Here is an 18,070-nt window from a genome sequence, read left to right as displayed (position 1 = left end):
ATCTGGGGTAGACAAATCTATCCATTTCGGTTTCCCTGAGTTTCTCACATTTCCATATCAGTTTGTGATCTTTCTTACTCATTTTTGTACACAATTTTGCCTGATTTACACATTTTGCAAACATTTACCCCTAAATGCATTTGTATGGCATTTTCACTATGATTTTTTGCGCACATTATTTGGTGGGAGAACTGCATTGAAAAATTTGGAGAAGTGTATGTCTTGAAGGCTAGCTGTGTTTCGGTTTACATTGTTTCAGAAAGTATGAATTCGGTAGGCTTCCATTAAAATGTGAACCAAATCAAATTTAGCTCCCATTCCTGTTCTGGACATCACCTTTAACCTTAATTGGGTTTACATAATTTTATTTCAAAGAACAGTGTGTAAACAGCCTGCAATAGCTGCAACATTACTGATGTGTGAGTCAGAGGAAGCATATAATTTTCATACTTTGGGTACAAAGTGAGAAGCAGCCCTGACTTATGAAAAAGGTATTTCCTCTCAAAAATGAATACTTGCCAGTGAGAATTTCTGATCACAAGACTGGAAATGAGATTCTTTTCAGATTAACAGATTTATAAAAACAGAATGCATTATTTACATTTTTAAAACAAGAGATGTACTCAAGATATGATCCAGTTGGATGCCCTTTGAGGTATATGCAAAATTTACAAGTAAGCCTCTCCTTTGTAAAATAGAGGCACATCCCACTGCTTGCATCTTCATATACGCTTTAAGCCGTGAGATGCCACTGAATTGCAGTCCAGAAAAAAGTGCAGTTTTGCAGTTCTGCCTGGGATTGATCTAGGGGAAACACCAGCATCCATCAGAACACAAGACAATTCTAGAGGCTTTGCTAGATGCGTCAGAGTTTGGCACGGTCACAGTGAAGTTCTTGAAGGAACTCCTAGAATTATTCCTGGAACCTAGCTATCTTGAATCTGCAAAGGCTCTTGGAGTACATTTTAGAATTTAAGGAGGTCTCAGATTGCCAAAAACAGATCTTATATATTAGCTTTTCGCAACCAGTTTTTGTGTTATAACACTCATCAGTCCCAGCCAACATGGCCAGTGGTCAAGGATCATGAGAGTTGTAGTCAACATCTAGAAGGCACCAGGTTGGAGGAGGCTTTTCTAGAATTGCCATATGTCCGTAATTTCCTGGATATAGCCGGAATAAAGCAGTGTCTGGGCAGAAATCGCCAAAACATCCAGGACATATGGAACTCAAGTCTGCATCTCAAAAACTTCACTATTCTGCCAATTTCAAGCGGACACAATCTGTCCAGTCATGCAGAACTCACATGTACAGGTGATCAGAGGAACCAATAATTCACTTGGAAACCTGCCTCCAGGCATTCTTTACATGTTCGTCCTTAAGACATGTGCTTCCCAGAGTTTCTATAGAAAAAAAACACTGTGCAGAATGGCAGTACACAAATTTGCAACCATTTTTTGTACCTCATAGTGGTATGAAAAGATACTGCCATGATTGCCAGGTAAACAACTGCTGAATATGCGCCCATGCGCATTCACAGGGAATGTTCTCATGATCTTATTCATGTGGAGAAATTTAATCTCAAACATTAAGGCAAAGGTGGGTCAGATGTCCAGCGTTATGGCTTAACCATCAAGTTAGAGTGCAAGTTAGAGTGTTTCATTATTTAAAAAGAAAATGCTTTAGATCAAACAATGCATCAGTCGACTTATGTATACCTCTACTGATGGAAGCAGTGCTGCTTCTGAATATCAGTTGCTGGGAACTGCAGGAGGGGAGTACTGTTGTGCTGAGGGTTTCTGCACAGGCATCTGGTTGGCCACTTTGAGAACACGATGCTGGACTAGAGGGGCCATTGACCCTGATCATAAAGGCCATCAGATTATGGTGAACCATGTTATGAAGTAGCTGATCACGATCATACCATCCAAAAGCTTTGTCCATGTCCTCTGCTCATGTTTGCCCTTTGTGCCCCACAGACTGGCCTCCATGCGGTCACCTGTCATGAAAAGGTGGTGGTTGTCCGGAAAGACAACGCGGAGTCGCTGGGGATGACTGTGTCGGGTGGTGCCTTCTCCCACAGGGAATGGGATTTGCCTATCTACGTTATAAGTGTTGAACCAGGCGGAGTCATCAGCAGAGATGGCAGGATCAAAACAGGTGAGACTAAAGGAATTCAGAGCACACTTTTGAGCTGAGTATGTCTTTGTGAACTGTAACTGCAACTCTGCTCTTGCATTTAGTTAGGCCTGGTTCTCAGTTACCTTGTAGTACAGTTGCCACTGTCCATGATGCCCTGGTAATGTTAAATCTGGGGATATTGTCACTTTTACTGTGATTTTTGATGCACCCCGCCCCCCCTGAAGACTAAATATGATTTTAGACATAAAAACCATAACCAAATAGTGCTGACTTTCTGCACACATATTACCAGCTAGGCACTTTTAAGGAATTCTGGTCACCATATTGATTGAGGAAATCTGTTCGTAAATTCATTTCTTGCTGAATAATAATTCAACTGTATAATAATTTAGTATTGTTCAGATAAGGACTTAATAAGAAAATATGTTGATTGCTGTAAAAAGAAACAGGACTCTGACTCACCACCCACAGTTATTGAGATGGGTGCACAGTCTTATTTGACTCAGAGAGGCCAGATAATGGCCAGATGTGTTTCATAGGAAATGGAAATATTTTCAGAATTACTGGAATAAGTATTATGAAAGCTGTCAAGAATCGCAAATGTTTTGTATGTAAATCTCTCTCTGTCTATCTCTCTCTCAACCTAACCTAACTCACAAGGTTGTTAAGGATAAAGTGAGAGAACCACTATGTATACTCCAAGCTTATTGCAAGAAAGGTAGGATATAGGAACGAAAATGATAATGAGCTGGTCTCCCAGTCACTTTATTAGCGAATAGCAATAAAAAAAAAATTATCAGTCCTGAATTCGATCTAACCTATTTGTTAAAACTCAAGCTCTGTGATCAGCACTATATATGTAGGTCCAAAAGGGAGCCACCGTTTAAAACAGTTGAATATAAATTGGAACCAGAGAAGAAATTCACTTGTAATTTATTCCAGATGCCACAAGGAGGTGTTCATAAGACTGGTGTCTTGTATTTCAGAGTACTACCCACTTCCAAATTTGGTTTCAGTTTTCAAAAATGTTAGCATTCCACATCATTTTCAAAATGGCTTAATCATGAATTAGGTAGCTTCTAACATGCTTCAAGCAGCCTTTTGTTCACAAAATTGGGTTGCTTAAAGTGCAAGAAATGGGTCTCTCTCTGTGCACAAGGCGGTTGGTTGGTTGGTTGGTTGGCTTCCATCTGTCTTGGGAGACAACGGAAGCTTTCTTATAATTGTATATTCTTCATCATGTTTCCTATGTAATTATCTGGCTTACATACATGGAATTGTAACATTTGAATGCTGTATTCTCTGGGAAGAAAGTCTGGAAACTGTTGGTTTTTCTATCATCGTGATTACCTGAAATTAGCTAGAAGGAGTCAGATGAAACAGACTTTCCTTCACTGGGGTTTTTTAACAGAGGTGGGATGGTCATCTGTTAGGGATTCTTGTGATTCCTGCATTGCAGGGGGTTGGACTAGGGTCTCTTAAAACCCTACAGTTCTATGATTCTGCGAGTCATCCGTCCTTATCTGCAATCTTGCAAGAAGTCTGTGATTCTCATTCAGCAATGTGAGGAAGATACTAGACAATTAGCTTCATACCTTTGAGTTTAGTTCTGTTTCTGAAGGTGCTTTATTTCTTAAAATAATCCCTCCACCCATAGACATTTGGGACAGCGCATATTCATACCACCCTAAACTAGAGTTAATCAGCCCTGCTCATATTAATAACAGTGAACTGGTGCAATGTTTAAAGCAAAACAGCAGAGGGCAAGCCAATGACTGGTGGTTAAAAACTACAACAATTCCCAACAGATTTCAGGGGAAATAGTTAAATGTGAAAGATGCAATGCTGCACACACCTAACTTTAAGTAAACCCCATGGAATTCTGTGTGGCATACTTCTGAGTAGGCAAGCACAGGAGTCCACTTTTAAACAAACACAACATTGCATTTTCTTTTAGAGATTCATTGGCAGAGCACAAGTCTAAATTGCAGCTCTTCTACAACCAGAGATCTAGAAGCATATTGCGGTTTTATTTTGCTTGCAATGCTCACAGGCAAACTGATTTGGTAGCTCATTCAGGACAACAAATATCACCACATTTCCCCAAAATTATTATTTTCTCTTTTTGGGGTGGGAAGAAACTGAAGTAAAGTCAGTAACATACCAAACGATACCTCTTGTTGAACTGGAATTTGAATCCAGATCTTCCAAACCTGTAGGCAACAACAACCCATCTATATCTAAGGGTATTGTACCAAAACACATTAAGTTCCCCATTGGCATCTGTTCTTAGAATGGAGTTTGGGATAGAGCAAACTCAAAACAAGGAAAAACCTTTTTTCCCCTACAACTGACCTCAAAAACATATTTTATAAAAGGCAGAAAAACTGCTCTAAGGACCTCCCAGCTGTTAGTTGGGCGCTCCTAAGTTTAGAGGTACAGCTTTGAATGACAAAAGTGTATTTTATTAACTGCTAACAGGTGTTTTTCCCTTCATTTCCTGCCTACCAGGTGATATTCTGCTCAATGTGAATGGAATTGATCTGACAGGTGTGAGCCGTGGGGAGGCTGTAGCCCTTTTGAAAAACATCTCCTCGTCTGTTGTCCTCAAAGCATTAGAAATGAAAGACTGCGAGACCTTGGAGGATGGCGATGACCTCTCATTGCTCGATGCCAGTTTGAACTCGTCTAGCCCGAGCGAATGGTCTCCTTCCTGGGTGATGTGGCTCGAGGTCCCACGGTAAGTCCAAGGAGTGTTTCCATGTGCTGAAAGGGATTATGGAGGAAAGGGTCTATGGCAGGGATAGGGGATCTGTGGCCCTTCCGATGTTCATGGATTCTTAATTCCCATCAGCTCCATCTGGCATGTCTAGTGGCCAGCACTGATTGGAAGTGTAGTCCAGTACAGGTAAAAGGTAAAGGACCCCTGGACGGTTAAGTCCAGTCAAAGGCAACTATGGGGTTGCAGCGCTCATTAGCTGCAGTGCAGACAGCTTTCCAGGTCATGTGGCCAGCATGACTAAACCGCTTCTGGTGCAACGGAACACCGTGATGGAAACCAGAGTGCACAGAAACGCCGTTTACCTTCCTACCACAGGGCTACCTATTTATCTACTTGCACTGGTGTGCTTTTGAACTGCTAGGTTGGCAGGAGCTGGGTAAGAGCAACAGGAGCTCACCCTGTTGCGGGGATTCAAACCACCAATCTTCTGACCAGGAAGCCCCAGAGGCTCAGGGGTTTAGACCACAGCGCCACCCACATCGCAAAGTCCGGTAGCATCACTTGGAGGGCCACAGATTCACTATGGATAGCTTTGGGGTGCTTACCTGACTCTTTCCCCTGAGTTGATGCATTGCATTGACACCTGAATTAATTCAAGACTTGGAAAGGACAGAAAGGACTGTATTTAAGGGAGCAGAAAAGATCCTGAGCAGGCCCATTTCTGAAAATGTGTCTGGCTGTCAAAGTAGTGAGGGAAACCCTGCGGAGATCGCATCTATGGTCTTAGAATACAGGATCTTGAACACCAGACCACCCTGCGTCCTCCCAGACAGCCCCTGCAGCTTGCAGACTGCACAGACACCGTTTCAGTTATATGCCATTTTAAATTGTTTGACTTTGCCCAGATGTTCAAAAACCGTGTACGCGCTCACGGGCTGAAATTATCCAAACCCCCTCCCCCTCAAAAAAAGAAAAGAAAACATTCACCTCTCTAATGGGCCGGAAGCAGCTGCGTTGCAATTTTTAGTAAAACCGCAGAGTGCGTACTTTGTCACCCACTCACACAGCACATTTTAATGACTACGTGGGGCATAAATCATTGCAGCATTCGTCTGAACTGGAATTTTTAAAACGAGATCCTACCAGGCTGACACTGAATTAAATCTGCCCTCGAGCTAAATCTTCCCTCCAGCAGCCCATCAGTGAGAAAATGTTAGTTATATAAGAGACTCCTTTTGCAGCTTTGCACACTTTTTTTTTTAAATCTCATCTTCCACTTATCAAAATATATGAACTATCTAGGTTATGTTGTATTAGTTTATCCTCTGTCTAAATGGGAATGTGTACCACACATACAGCAGTAATATGTTATTAGATGCATAATACTCCTCAAATGAGAAGCTTGGTAATGGCAGACACAAATCATTGAGAGAGATTTGCCCATCTTCTGTAGTGTGCAGCTGGAAGTGTTGTGAGATGTGTTCTAGATTTCCCCTTGCACAATGGTAAGGTGCAACAACAGGCTTAATACAGCACACTGGGGGTACTCTGATGGATGCTGAAGAATTCTGCAGCAGGCAAATCAATATTCACTAAAGAGAGAAGATTGTGTTAGGTGATGATTGGGCTTTGTTGAAGATGCTTCTTAAGTAGGCTTCCTTAACATAAAAAAAAATTGTGTCTATTCAAGAACTCCCTGCAGACTTTCTGAACACTCAATGTTTTAGGGACTTCCCCATTTCTTTGTGAGAACAAGGAACCACCCTAGCCCATAAAAAATGGGGAGGAGGCATAGAATAATGCCTGCATCGTTCCATCTAAATTGCTTCCCGGAATCTGATTTGTAGGGTGGAGTTGGCACCGGGCTTTTGAGCCTAGGGATAGGCAGATCAGTCTCTTGCCAGTCCATCTCAGTTTACATATGTTTATTCATAAGCCCTGTTTCCACTTCAATCTGTGACTTAAAAAAACCTCACCCCAAACTATTTTTAGTGTGTTTTTTTCAAAAAAACAAACCATTTTGGAACTTTTTTTTTTTGACCTGCATCACAAAAACCGAGTGAGTGCAAAAACAGAAGGATAGCTGCATCCTCGCTGACACAACAGTACAGAGAGTGCGAATCGGGTTGCAGGGCTTGAAAGTACGGAGCAAATGAAATCCTTGAGTGTCCCTAGTTGTAGGTGGCGCCTGAGACTTCTACGCTGAAAGTCTGGCGGGCCACTTCCAGATCACTTGGCAACCAGGAGGAGAGAAATGGACTGGGTGGGGAGGAGAAACAGAAATGGAACAAGCGCTAAAACTGCAGTGAATGGAGGACAGTTTGCAAGGAGATGAGAGTGGAGAGAATGGGGAATAAGAACTGGAAGATTTCTTGATACAGCAACAGATAAAGGAGGTAACTAAAATATGATGGTGCAGAACCAACAGGGAGAATAGATTATGCCCTGGTGCAGAGAGAGAATTAGGGTTGAGCTGAAACTGTAACAAACATGTTTTTCTCTGGCTTAGCATAGCAACGAGTCCTCTTAGGTCACTAAAAGGAGAAAAGTGGTCCTTGGGGGTTTCTTTGAGCCCCTGTTCTTAGAGATGCTGATGCAATATGCCTGACAATATGCGGGGCTTCTTTGCAGACGGAAATCACCGGAACTCACTTCCGGCACCTCTCAGGCGGGTGCCATTGCCATTCTAAGAGAACAGAAGAGGCATTCATGGTCAATTCCGGCACTGTTGGCATGCACTAGCCAATGATGAAATGGGCTGGTATCCCCTTTACTGTATAAGGAAGCTGCTCCCATGAGCAGTTTTCTGTGAAATCTTAAAAGATGGGTCATTACAAATTTAATAAACAATAACTACAGTGGTGCCCCGCAAGACGAAATTAATTCGTTCCGCGAGTCTCTTCGTCTAGAGGTTTTTTCGTCTTGCGAAGCAACCCTATTAGCGGTTTAGCGGATTAGCGCTATTAGCGGTTTAGCTGCTATTAGCAGCTATTAAAGGCTTAAGGGATTAGCGGATTAGCTGCTAAAAGGCTATTAGCGGTTTAGCGGCTTAGAAAAAGGGGGTGGGGAGCAAAAAAAAAAATCTCAAAACTCGCAAGACATTTTCGTCTTGCGAAGCAAGCCCATAGGGAAATTCGTCCTGCGAAGCGCATTGAAAAACGGAAAACCCTTTCGTCTAGCGGGTTTTCCGTCTTGCGAGGCATTCGTCTTGCAGGGCACCACTGTATTATTATCATCATTTATTATTATTGGTGGGAAGGCAGGGTTCTTACGGTTTTTAACAGTTGCATGATAGACCCATTCAACAATGACTCACGGCCACTGCCTTTCTGAGATAGGGAAAGCTTCACCTGCTGAATTTCTGCACGCCGCCGTTCAGCTTTTGAAGGCACAGGAAGATGGCAGTTAAAAGGTGTCAGCCCTGTAAATGAGGCATGGTAATCACCACGACGGGGTGAGCTTCCGTTGCTTGGTCCCTGCTCCTGCCAACCTAGCAGTTCGAAAGCACGTCTAAGTGCAAGTAGATAAATAGGTACTGCTCCGGCGGGAAGGTAAACGGCGTTTCCGTGCGCTGCTCTGGTTCACCAGAAGCGGCTTTGTCATGCTGGCCACATGACCCGGAAGCTGTACGCCGGCTCCCTCGGCCAATAAAGCGAGATGAGCGCCGCAACCCCAGAGTCGTCCGCAACTGGACCTAATGGTCAGGGTCCCTTTACCTTTAACCCCCTAGCAGATTCCCTCTGTACCTCAGTGCTAAAAGAAATGCCATGCTTTTGCTCACAACATGGAAAACAAAGTTTTTTAAAAAAGAAGATCTTGGTGGAAAGGATTTTCTCTATGAAAGCAGCAGTTTTCACCGGGATTCCTTTGCCATATTCCAAGTCTGTATGCAGGCACTACCGCTTCCCCACCCTCCCCCTTCCCCCCATGGCCTCTTTTACTGAAGGAAAATCGCCCACAATGTCAGCAGGTCTGCAAACAGGAAATTCATTGTAATCCTATCTCCAGCTGCAGCACCACTCGCAGAAAAGGGCCACAGTGTATACGAACACCAGAAGGGATTAGTATGCCAAACTGGTACATCGGTCTTCTTAAATTCAGATTATTAAAGGGGAGGGGGCAGTCAGTAGCAAGAGGCGGCTGGACACTGATTATAATCAATAGGAACGGAGGTGCGTTTCTTGCTAGTACTTGCTTGTTTGGTCAGGCACCCAGGAGTCAAAACGCTTAACAGAGCAGGTTATCAGATACTTTAATCTTACCTAAGTGAGTTTATGCTCACCGTCTTATTTCTCCATATTGGACTCTCTGAGCTCAGTGCCTCACATCTGGAAGCCCTTTTTCAGGTCCTGTTACCAGAGCATGCATCACATTAATACACATTAACTCATTTCCCCCTCGTCTGAGAATGTAACCTCTCAGTACCAGAGTTCCCATTTGGTACTGGTAAGGGCAACTGCCCAGCAGTTCTTTTAAGGCAGGTCAGATGGGCCTCAAGGGTATTTTCCCAAAACCCTTCTGCAGTTATCAAGATGTCTTGAGGGACCGCGTGGGTGGGAAATAATGATCCTGGATGCAGTATATTTTAGGCTTGTTGCTGGGAGTGCAGATGACCGAGAAATCATTTGTTGTTGTTGTTTGTTTTAGGGTATTAATTGCATTTTGGAAACCGTACTTAAAGCAGCATGCGCAGCTTCTTGAAAACAGTAATAAATCACTGCAGAAATAGTAGGAGAGTTGGAGGAGGGAGAGCGAAGGAAGGAAGGGGTGAACAGGAAGGAGGAGGAGGACGGGAGGCAAGAAGGGGAGAGCAGGGGGCAGTGAAGACAAAGATGAAAGAATATATTTTGGAGTGGAGAGCAAAGTTGCCATTAGCTAATATCCTATGGCCAATTCGAGCAGCCTTATCCTTCGGCAGATGCCAAAGCAAGTGTAGCATAAAGGGGAAGCCTCGCTCTTTAGGCTGTGTATACATTTCCAATTTCCTTAAATCCAGCGCTATTGCTCTGCTGTTTGTGAAGCCCCGGGCACACAGGGTTAGCTGCAATCCATCCTGTAGTTTGTTGAGAAATGCTGCGTTTTGATGTGTTTTCCCCCAAACCGTCTACCATCGGGTGTGAAAACGTAAGCTATAGGAGGATACCCACACCCCATCCATCTACCGGCGCGGACGCGACTTTGGAAACGCATCAAACGATGCTGATGTGTACAATGCAAATGCAATTTGAAATGCAGTGCATGAATGTTGGGGGAACAACCTTGCTGCATTTTAAGCCAGTAAAAGGTACACAGCTTGGTGCAAATGGAGCTGAGAGATGGGCAGGGTGTCCTACCTCACAGCGCATGCTGTGCTTACCGTTCGAGCATTACAAAGAAACCGCTAAGGGTCTATGTACTTTAAATCTTATCAGCAATAAGAGTAGCAGTAATTGGGGGGGGGGGGTTACTATCGTATGCATTTCCTGGATCATTCTCTCTGGTGTTTTATAGGTAGATAGCCATCTAAAATTAGTATTTAAGGTCATTCACATATTTTCAGACCCTGGGTTGCTTTGTTCTTTTCCTGTCCACTCTGCATTCAGTAGTCCTTTGCTCCTTCCTCTCAAGTTTCCAGAAAAATAAACTTCAGTCTGTAGTTCTGACTGATGAGTTTTAGCAAGCATGTCCGTTTCGTAACAGCATTTATTTTACTCATAATGCAGGGAGGGCAGGCAGTTGTTGCTCATGCACTGCCAGAGCATCTAAACGATGACTCACCAAAGACCAATTTAGAAATTCCACCTCAATGAAACGGCTGTCCTTCCGTCATGAAGCCAAGCAAAGCACGTAACCACTGCAATGGCATTTACAAGGCTGAAAAGCAAAGGTGTTTTTTTGTGCTTTTTTATGTTTGTTTACTACTTCTGGCTGCCTTCACTGTGACAAGCAGATCAGATGGGTGTGGGCTCTGCTTGTCTGTGCATTGATAAATTTTGTTCCTCGATTCGTTTGGAAAGACAGCGCTAGCACCTTTTTTTGTGCACTGTTCAGTTTGGCACCAACAGAAACACATAATGAATCACAATCGACAGTTTTCTTAGGGCTTTTCATACAGCTGTTGCTAATGGACAAGTCCATAAGGTTCACTACCCCTAATTTCCAACTAGTGGTAACCTCAAATATTCAGAATCAGTCAGCTGCTTTGGAATGTGTGGAATTGAAAGCCCAAAAAGTTTGCAGCAAGCTCATGTGGCCAGCTTCAAAAAATTACTTTGAAAACAACTGATTCTGAGCCCAACTGTCACGTCATAATTCCCAGTGCAACCCTCGAACGTCCCTTCTGCGTTTGCCTCCCTCTGCATGGTCTTAGGGCTGCAAGGCAGGTACCAGGGCAAGGAGGAAACTTCTCCTCTTGCAACAAGGAACGGATTTGGGTGGAAGGATTTTGCTTCTTCTCCAGGTCAGTTTAAAAGCCAGGAGAAACTTTTAGGGTCATAAGGCTTGTCAAGCCCCATAATTCTACCTGGGGAAATAGAAACATTTCGCACATAGATTCTACACGTTTCAAGTTAATCCATTGTTCACCAGGGGAGATATTTTTCAGCTTGATACTTCTCGTGTGCTGCTTTGCTGTTGAGTTTTATTTACTTAGGTTTGTCTAACAAATCCTATTTTCTCCAGCATTGCATCCCAACAGTTTACAGTAGTTTTCCAAATGGTTTTGGCCTTGGGAGCTTCACAAGCTAAGTAATGAAATGATCAGGTAAATAAAAGAGGGTCAAATGACATAAATAGCTTTAGAGATGATACTCTTCTTTAAAAAGCACTCATTTCAGAGCAGTTGCCTAATGCACTTATACATACGTTACATACACACAGGAAGTCTGATAGGTTTTGTGTTTGTAAGTCTGATCTGTAACAAAAAACATCTATCCCCCCCCCCCAGCCCTCCCCATCTTTTAATACAGCTTGTTTCACTGGATAATCCAAGCCATTACTAACCAATAAAAGCAGTGCTGACCAGCAAATACCCCACCCAATTTTCTTGTACAGTAATAAATTTTTGGTTGAGCCACCCACCTGCATCACGTTTTTCTGGTACAGCCGTACCTTGGATCTCAAACACTTTGGCTCCCGACGATCCAAACCCGGAAGTGAATGTTCCGGTTTTCAAACTATTTTTGGAAGCCGAACGTCTGACGGGGCTTCCGTGGCTTCTGATGGGCTGCAGGAAATCCTTTGGCCAGGTGATTCCTTTGGCCAGAGCTGCTGTCTTAACTACTTCAGTTCTTTTCAAAACTGTAAATATACTATAGCTGTATTCTTGAAAAGGCCTTGTTCAAACATTTGTTACATTTCTCCCCTGCCTTTCCACGCAACAATCAACAGTTGACTAAAAGGTCAAATCATACACTATACATCAGAGAAGATTCCCAATTTTTATATGTTTGGTATTGTGGAAGCTCAACATATTATCCAAAGTTTGAGCACCCAGCAAATTGCAAGCTAGTATGCAATCTAGTATTTGTTAAGTTTTTGGAATATGGTAGCTCATGATCTGGAATTGTTCTTGGTCTCACTGTTATAGTGGATTTTATTGCTCTCTAAGCCCACACGCTGGTGTGGTTCCTTCAAGCTCTCCTCTTAGTATGTTCCATATGTTCAAAATCCTTGTCTATGTAAACTCTTAAGCAGGTTGGTTTCCTCCATGCTCTTACTTAACAGAATGTTGATATGTGACTTAGTGAGTAGCTATCAATAACGGCTAAATTCTGGTAACATTTGGTCATGACCTTGGAAAGCCCTGTTAAATCTAGTGAGTTTTATGTCTTTATGAGAAATGGGATTCAGGATGCTAAAAGCCCCACACAGATGGCAAAGCAATAGAGCGAGCCTTGTGCGCAAGGGCCAAGAGGCTCCTGCTTTTCACATTAGCAGCCAGCTAACTGTTGCACAAACAAGTACCCTGTATCTTGCCAGCAGGTGAATATTTGTAGTTCCCAAGGGCCTCATCTAGCAGTACCATAAAAACCCTGAAGAACAAGCAAACAAACAAATACCCCCCCAAGATGGAAACATCGTTTTAAAGGATTGTTTTTAAATACCTCCTCAAAATTAAAGCATATTTTTCTTAGTGCTTGTAAGACAAAGATACTAAAAGGGTGGTTGCTACTTTGGTGTCTGCGAAAGGCTTTACTGGACCCAACAGCAAGAACAGGACAGGTACAATTTGTACAAAACCCTTCTTCAGTCAGAAAAATAAGGTGCTCTATATTACATGAAGGTCACTACCCTTATCAATTTTATAATCTGAACTAGGTTTTTAATCCAAACAGGCAGATGAGAACAGTTTCCCCGGAAAACCCCAAGAACGGAATATTTATGGGTGAAACTTAGTCTGTACAACACTGCTAAATGTGTGTGTAAAACATCCAAACTGAAACTACAAGTTTGTGCAAACTATACCGATCTGGCATATATACATTTCTTTTCAAGTCCAATATGCCAAAAAAATGGTGAATGAGCAGAATATCATCAATAATTTTGATTTAATTGTACAACAGACCATTAAGTAGAATGATTTTTTCCTTAGGTATTTATACAGCTGCAAAGAAATTGTATTACGAAGAAATACAGCGGGAAGTCTTGGCTTCAGTATCGTGGGGGGTTATGAAGAACACAGTGGGAACAAACCATTCTTTATCAAATCCATTGTTGGAGGGACACCAGCGTATAACGATGGAAGAATCAGGTAATGAAACCACATTGTTTAGCAGTTATTTATAAGACAATCATTCCCATCCAGATTATCACAACAGTTCTCAGTTAACTGGGCTGCTGGTTCACGTATCAGTTTGATGTGCAGTATTAACATACAACAGGGCTCTTAAACTTGCATGCTCTTCATGTGGGAATGTGAGATGGGATTAGGCATACACACTCTGTCCATCAAATCACTTCACTCCTGTTTTGTGATGGATGGATCACGCAGGCAGGCCGTGTTTATGTATATTGGCGTTCACATGCATACATGCCTGACCACACAGCACATTTTGTATGTGGGGGAAGGTATGTGAAAGCTCAGAAATGCAGTCACAACCTCCGCTAGTACGTTTTACTCACCTAGCTTGTGAGAATTGACCCCAAAGGTCCAATTCTATGCTGCTGAGCTACATATCAAACCAGCACTTGGGGCTAAGGTTCACTAGTGCAAAACCCCCTTAGTTTGAAAGGTTGACCAGGCGCAGTACTCAAACTGCTTGCTCCTTTCATTTAGTTGCAAGCCACAAAGCACCATGTGTGGCAGTACTTCTGCTTATACTGGAACAGTTGAGGCAGCGAGAAGGGCATGGTACTAATCTTAAAATACCTTCTTGTCTGCAGAGAAAGCTGAAGCCTGGAAGGAGTCAAGGGATTATTAAAGATCAAAGTAGGTTTAATTTTATGCCAGTGCAGTAAAATCCATAACAGAAGATAGAGCTATAGGGCAGGACACATAGAACCATAACTGTTTTCAAAGGCAAAGTGATTCCTAAATAGGAAAAACTGGGAAGAACGGAATGTTCACTTCTGAGTTCAAATTCAAAGAGGTGGGTGGTTTGCAAATTCTGATTCAATTCCATTGGTGAAATGGAGAACTTTATAAATGCAGGTGTTTGCAAATCAAAATATTAACAAGAAATTAGAAAAAAATGCAGGGGTATATTTTTTTCAGAGTATTAAAAACACTAGAAACACAGCCCAAAAGTCTTGCAGACACATGATGTTATAAAAGTCATTGCCTCTGGAAGTGTCAGACTGAAATCTGAAGCATTTATATAAAACAAGTCTATTCAGCTGGCATTAATTAGCAATACCTTAATTAGCAAAACCTGACTTGACTATTCTCATTTCCCCTCATATCTGCTACCTTTCTGATAAAAATTAGTGGGGGTGTGCAAGCTATTCCTGCCTTGGAGCTGCTGAAGTGCCACTAACCAATTTTATATTGCCTCCTTCCAGGTGTGGTGACATCCTCCTTGCAGTTAATGGTAGGAGTATCTCAGGTATGGTGCATGCCTGTTTGGCGAGGATGCTCAAAGAACTGAAGGGGAAAATTTCTCTCACCATTGTGTCCTGGCCTGGCACTTTTTTATAAAGATGTATCGCAACTGGAGAGCGAAAAATTATCTGACACAAAATCAGCCACTTAATATGGACGTTTGTTTACTCCACTTTCTGGTCAACTGTATACTTGTAAAAGAAAACGTTGTGAAGTATAAATGTGCATAACACAAACAGAATGGTCTGAAGAAAAAAATAATGTGTGTGGTATGTGTTAGAAAAACATGCAATTTTAAAGTATGGAAGTCTACTGAGATCATAAGTTAGGGTACACATCTTTACTGCGCTATGTCTCATGTTTGTATTTTTATATCTATTCCAAGCAGCAGTAGAAACATGTTCCACCAACAGTTTATAAACAAGGAAAACCACTTTAGACCTGTAATTTGCAAATATTCTGAACTCCTGAATAACTGTTGCAATACTTTTCTATTATGTTGACAGCATCTATTCCAAGACATAGAAAGCAGTCTGATTGAATACATGAAATCCCACTTTGTGATCAGTATGGATCAGATATTTTTAAATATTTTGTTTCCCGGTACGTAATAACTGTGAATGAAATTTCATTTTTACCATTAAAATAACTGTAATTTGTAAAGCCAGGTTATTTTCATTAAAAAAAAGCACAAAAAATGCATTTCTCCCCTGTGGATCTAATTCGTGACATGGACCGAGTGTTCTGCCCTATTTTACTCAGTTTTGCTCACAATCTTCTGTGATGGTCAGTTCTGAAAGGAAGGAAGGAAGGTGTAGCAAGCTACCAGCATAGACAGAGAAGAGGAGGAGAAATTGCCTGGTTTGCCTGGATCAAGTAGCTGAGGGGAAAACTAGTGAAGATCAAAGAGAGCAGGGAAGCATCACATACAAAGGCTACTTAGTACTGTACAGTAGTAGCCAAGACTCAGACTTATTTGAAGATCTGGCTGTTTTAAAAATTAAAGAGTTACATAACAGTATCCATCTGAAGAGCCAAAACAAATGTTGGTTCCAATTCATTCTACTAGGATCTGTGTATGTTGATCAGATGGGACACCTCATTTGTGGTACAGTCACTTTCTTTACTCTTTGGGGAAAAAACCCTCTGCATAACATCTGCACACTGCACTTTGACGGAGTTTGTGTAACAGTGCACAACCTCACTATCCAAGCACAATTCTCCGTGTGTACCTTATGTGTTACCGTCCTTTTTTCTAGTTGCATAGGCAAGACAAACAATGTGTTTTAACATGAAAAATGCTTTTTTTATTTTCAAAATTCCAAATTAAACTTACGCTTTATGCTAACAGAACAAGATGAAGAGCAATTTTTTTAGACCCAGAAAAAATAATTAGGATTGAGAGCCGTCTATTTCTGGCACTAATTTAAGCAAGTAGACAAAAATCACACATGCCTATTCCGCAGGAGTAGCATCCATGTTTTCCTGTTCCGGGGCAGGCTCGCCACCAGCCGACTCTTTTCCTTCTTTGCTCTTTTTTGATTTTTTGTGTTTGTGCCTCCTGTGGCTGTCTCCCTCTTCACTGTCATGGCGACGCCTGCTGTTACTAAGAGGGGACGAGAAAAAGAAATGTGACACAGAGCTATTAAATGGGAGTCTCAAGCTCAGTGCACCACCCTGAACGGAAGCTACTTCTGAAAGCCTGTGACATCATCGAGCTAATTATTTAAGTACAAGCGATGGCATCACCACGTGACCCCTAAGCATGGGCAAATTAAAACCAGAAAGGGAGTGAAGAAAAACACCTGTCAGTATTAGATTCCACCATCTGCCAACATTTACTCTGGGCGGGTTGTCTGGCACCTACAGCAGCAATGAAAATCTTTGCCATCACATAATGAAAGTAACGTTATAGGGCTAGAGTTTGTTGGTCTATGAGAACAGAGATTTTTAATGGGATTCTACATAGAAAGTACTACATTTAAGAGGCAGCCTTAAAATAGTTTTGCAGCAATGATCTGAAGAGTTGCTCGGAGACCAAGATCAACTTCTAATAATCTAAGCCCGCCTTTTAGTTTCCTTTCTCACACAACAGAATAAATCTAATGCAGGCTTTAACTGGTGTCATTGGTAGATATAGGATCAATGCCTGAGATGGGCACTGTCTGGCAGCTTCCAGAACCTCAGGCTCGCAAATCCCCCACTAACTGCCCCCCCCCCCAGGAACAGCAGCTGACACTGCTGCTAGTAGTAGCTCGCCTTGGAAGATTTGAGCCCACTGCCATTGGTGGGGACAGCAATGCCACCTCTTCCCTGATCTGCCCAAGTGAGTCCCAATGTTCACGCTGCCCAAAGAGAACACAGAGAACACATGGCTGCCATGTAGTTGCAGAGGCTTTCCTTAACATTCTAGAGCATCAACTAAAATATGCAATTGGCTGAGAAATCCTAATAATCCATCACCCATGGCTGAAACCTATATCTTGGTCATATGACACAAGGGCTAATATCTTACTGGTATATTCTCAACTTCTGGCTATTTTAAATGTCAGCAACTAAAAAGCAGCACATCAATAGCCAAGGTCTTCCCGTGACACTTCAATCATCCCACACAGCATTACTTCAAAGATTATTAAAGAGCTAACCTTCGCGATGACTTGTGTCTTGTCTCTTCCTTTTCTCGATGTCTCCTTTCTCGGTGTCGTTCTTCTTTCTCTCTGCTTGTTCTATGCCGTTCATAGCCTCTATCTGCATATTCTCTGTACCTGTATCGCTCCTCATCACTAGCAAGAAAATAAAAACATTCAGCAGACAGACAAACAAATGCTAAAGGAGCATCAATAATCTTTGTCTCCTCCCACGCACAGAGAAAATACAGGTGTTCATGTGATTTCTACATTCAGGAGAACACAATTTCCTACTGAAGGTATTACCAAAATGGGAATTTTTAACCTAACACAGTGTGAAACTACCATTGTACAGTCCTGACAATGGAAAATGTATTAAGGAATCAAAAATACCAACATTAGTAAAATCAGATTTCATTACCTACAAATAAATTGTCGTCTTGGATGACTGTACTGCTGAACAGTAGAAGAGACTGTCAGTCTGACAGTTAACTCTTAATAAAGGAGAAATATTCAAGGCCTCCTTTGAAAATCTCAGGGCACAGAGTACCAAATATATT

The 18,070-nt window shown here is 42.1% G+C and overlaps 2 protein-coding genes across 12 annotated transcripts in view; one reads left to right on the top strand and one right to left on the bottom strand.

Annotated features, from left to right (window-relative positions):
* Window positions 1–15,546, top strand: part of LNX1 (ligand of numb-protein X 1) — a 117,482-nt gene extending 101,936 nt beyond the window's left edge. For all 8 annotated transcript variants that reach the window (XM_083458155.1, XM_083458159.1, XM_083458158.1 and 5 more), the window contains 4 exons: window positions 1,978–2,158; window positions 4,652–4,880; window positions 13,435–13,593; window positions 14,844–15,546. In XM_083458155.1, coding sequence (XP_083314281.1) covers window positions 1,978–2,158; window positions 4,652–4,880; window positions 13,435–13,593; window positions 14,844–14,979 — 705 coding nt within the window. In that variant the 3' untranslated portion in view covers window positions 14,980–15,546. The remainder of the gene's footprint in view (window positions 1–1,977; window positions 2,159–4,651; window positions 4,881–13,434; window positions 13,594–14,843) is intronic.
* The window catches only part of FIP1L1 (factor interacting with PAPOLA and CPSF1), a 37,147-nt gene continuing 32,450 nt past the window's right edge, over window positions 13,374–18,070 (bottom strand). For all 4 annotated transcript variants that reach the window (XM_083458284.1, XM_083458285.1, XM_083458282.1 and 1 more), the window contains 2 exons: window positions 17,529–17,666; window positions 13,374–16,489 (listed from right to left, as the gene is read on the bottom strand). In XM_083458284.1, coding sequence (XP_083314410.1) covers window positions 16,339–16,489; window positions 17,529–17,666 — 289 coding nt within the window. In that variant the 3' untranslated portion in view covers window positions 13,374–16,338. The remainder of the gene's footprint in view (window positions 16,490–17,528; window positions 17,667–18,070) is intronic.

This window comes from Podarcis tiliguerta (genome assembly GCF_965153285.1).
Source record: "Podarcis tiliguerta genome assembly, chromosome: 9".
Classification (NCBI taxonomy): Eukaryota; Metazoa; Chordata; class Lepidosauria; order Squamata; family Lacertidae; genus Podarcis; species Podarcis tiliguerta.
The sequence above is the reverse complement of the archived record's forward strand: the minus strand, read 5'-3'. Positions and strand labels throughout refer to the sequence as shown.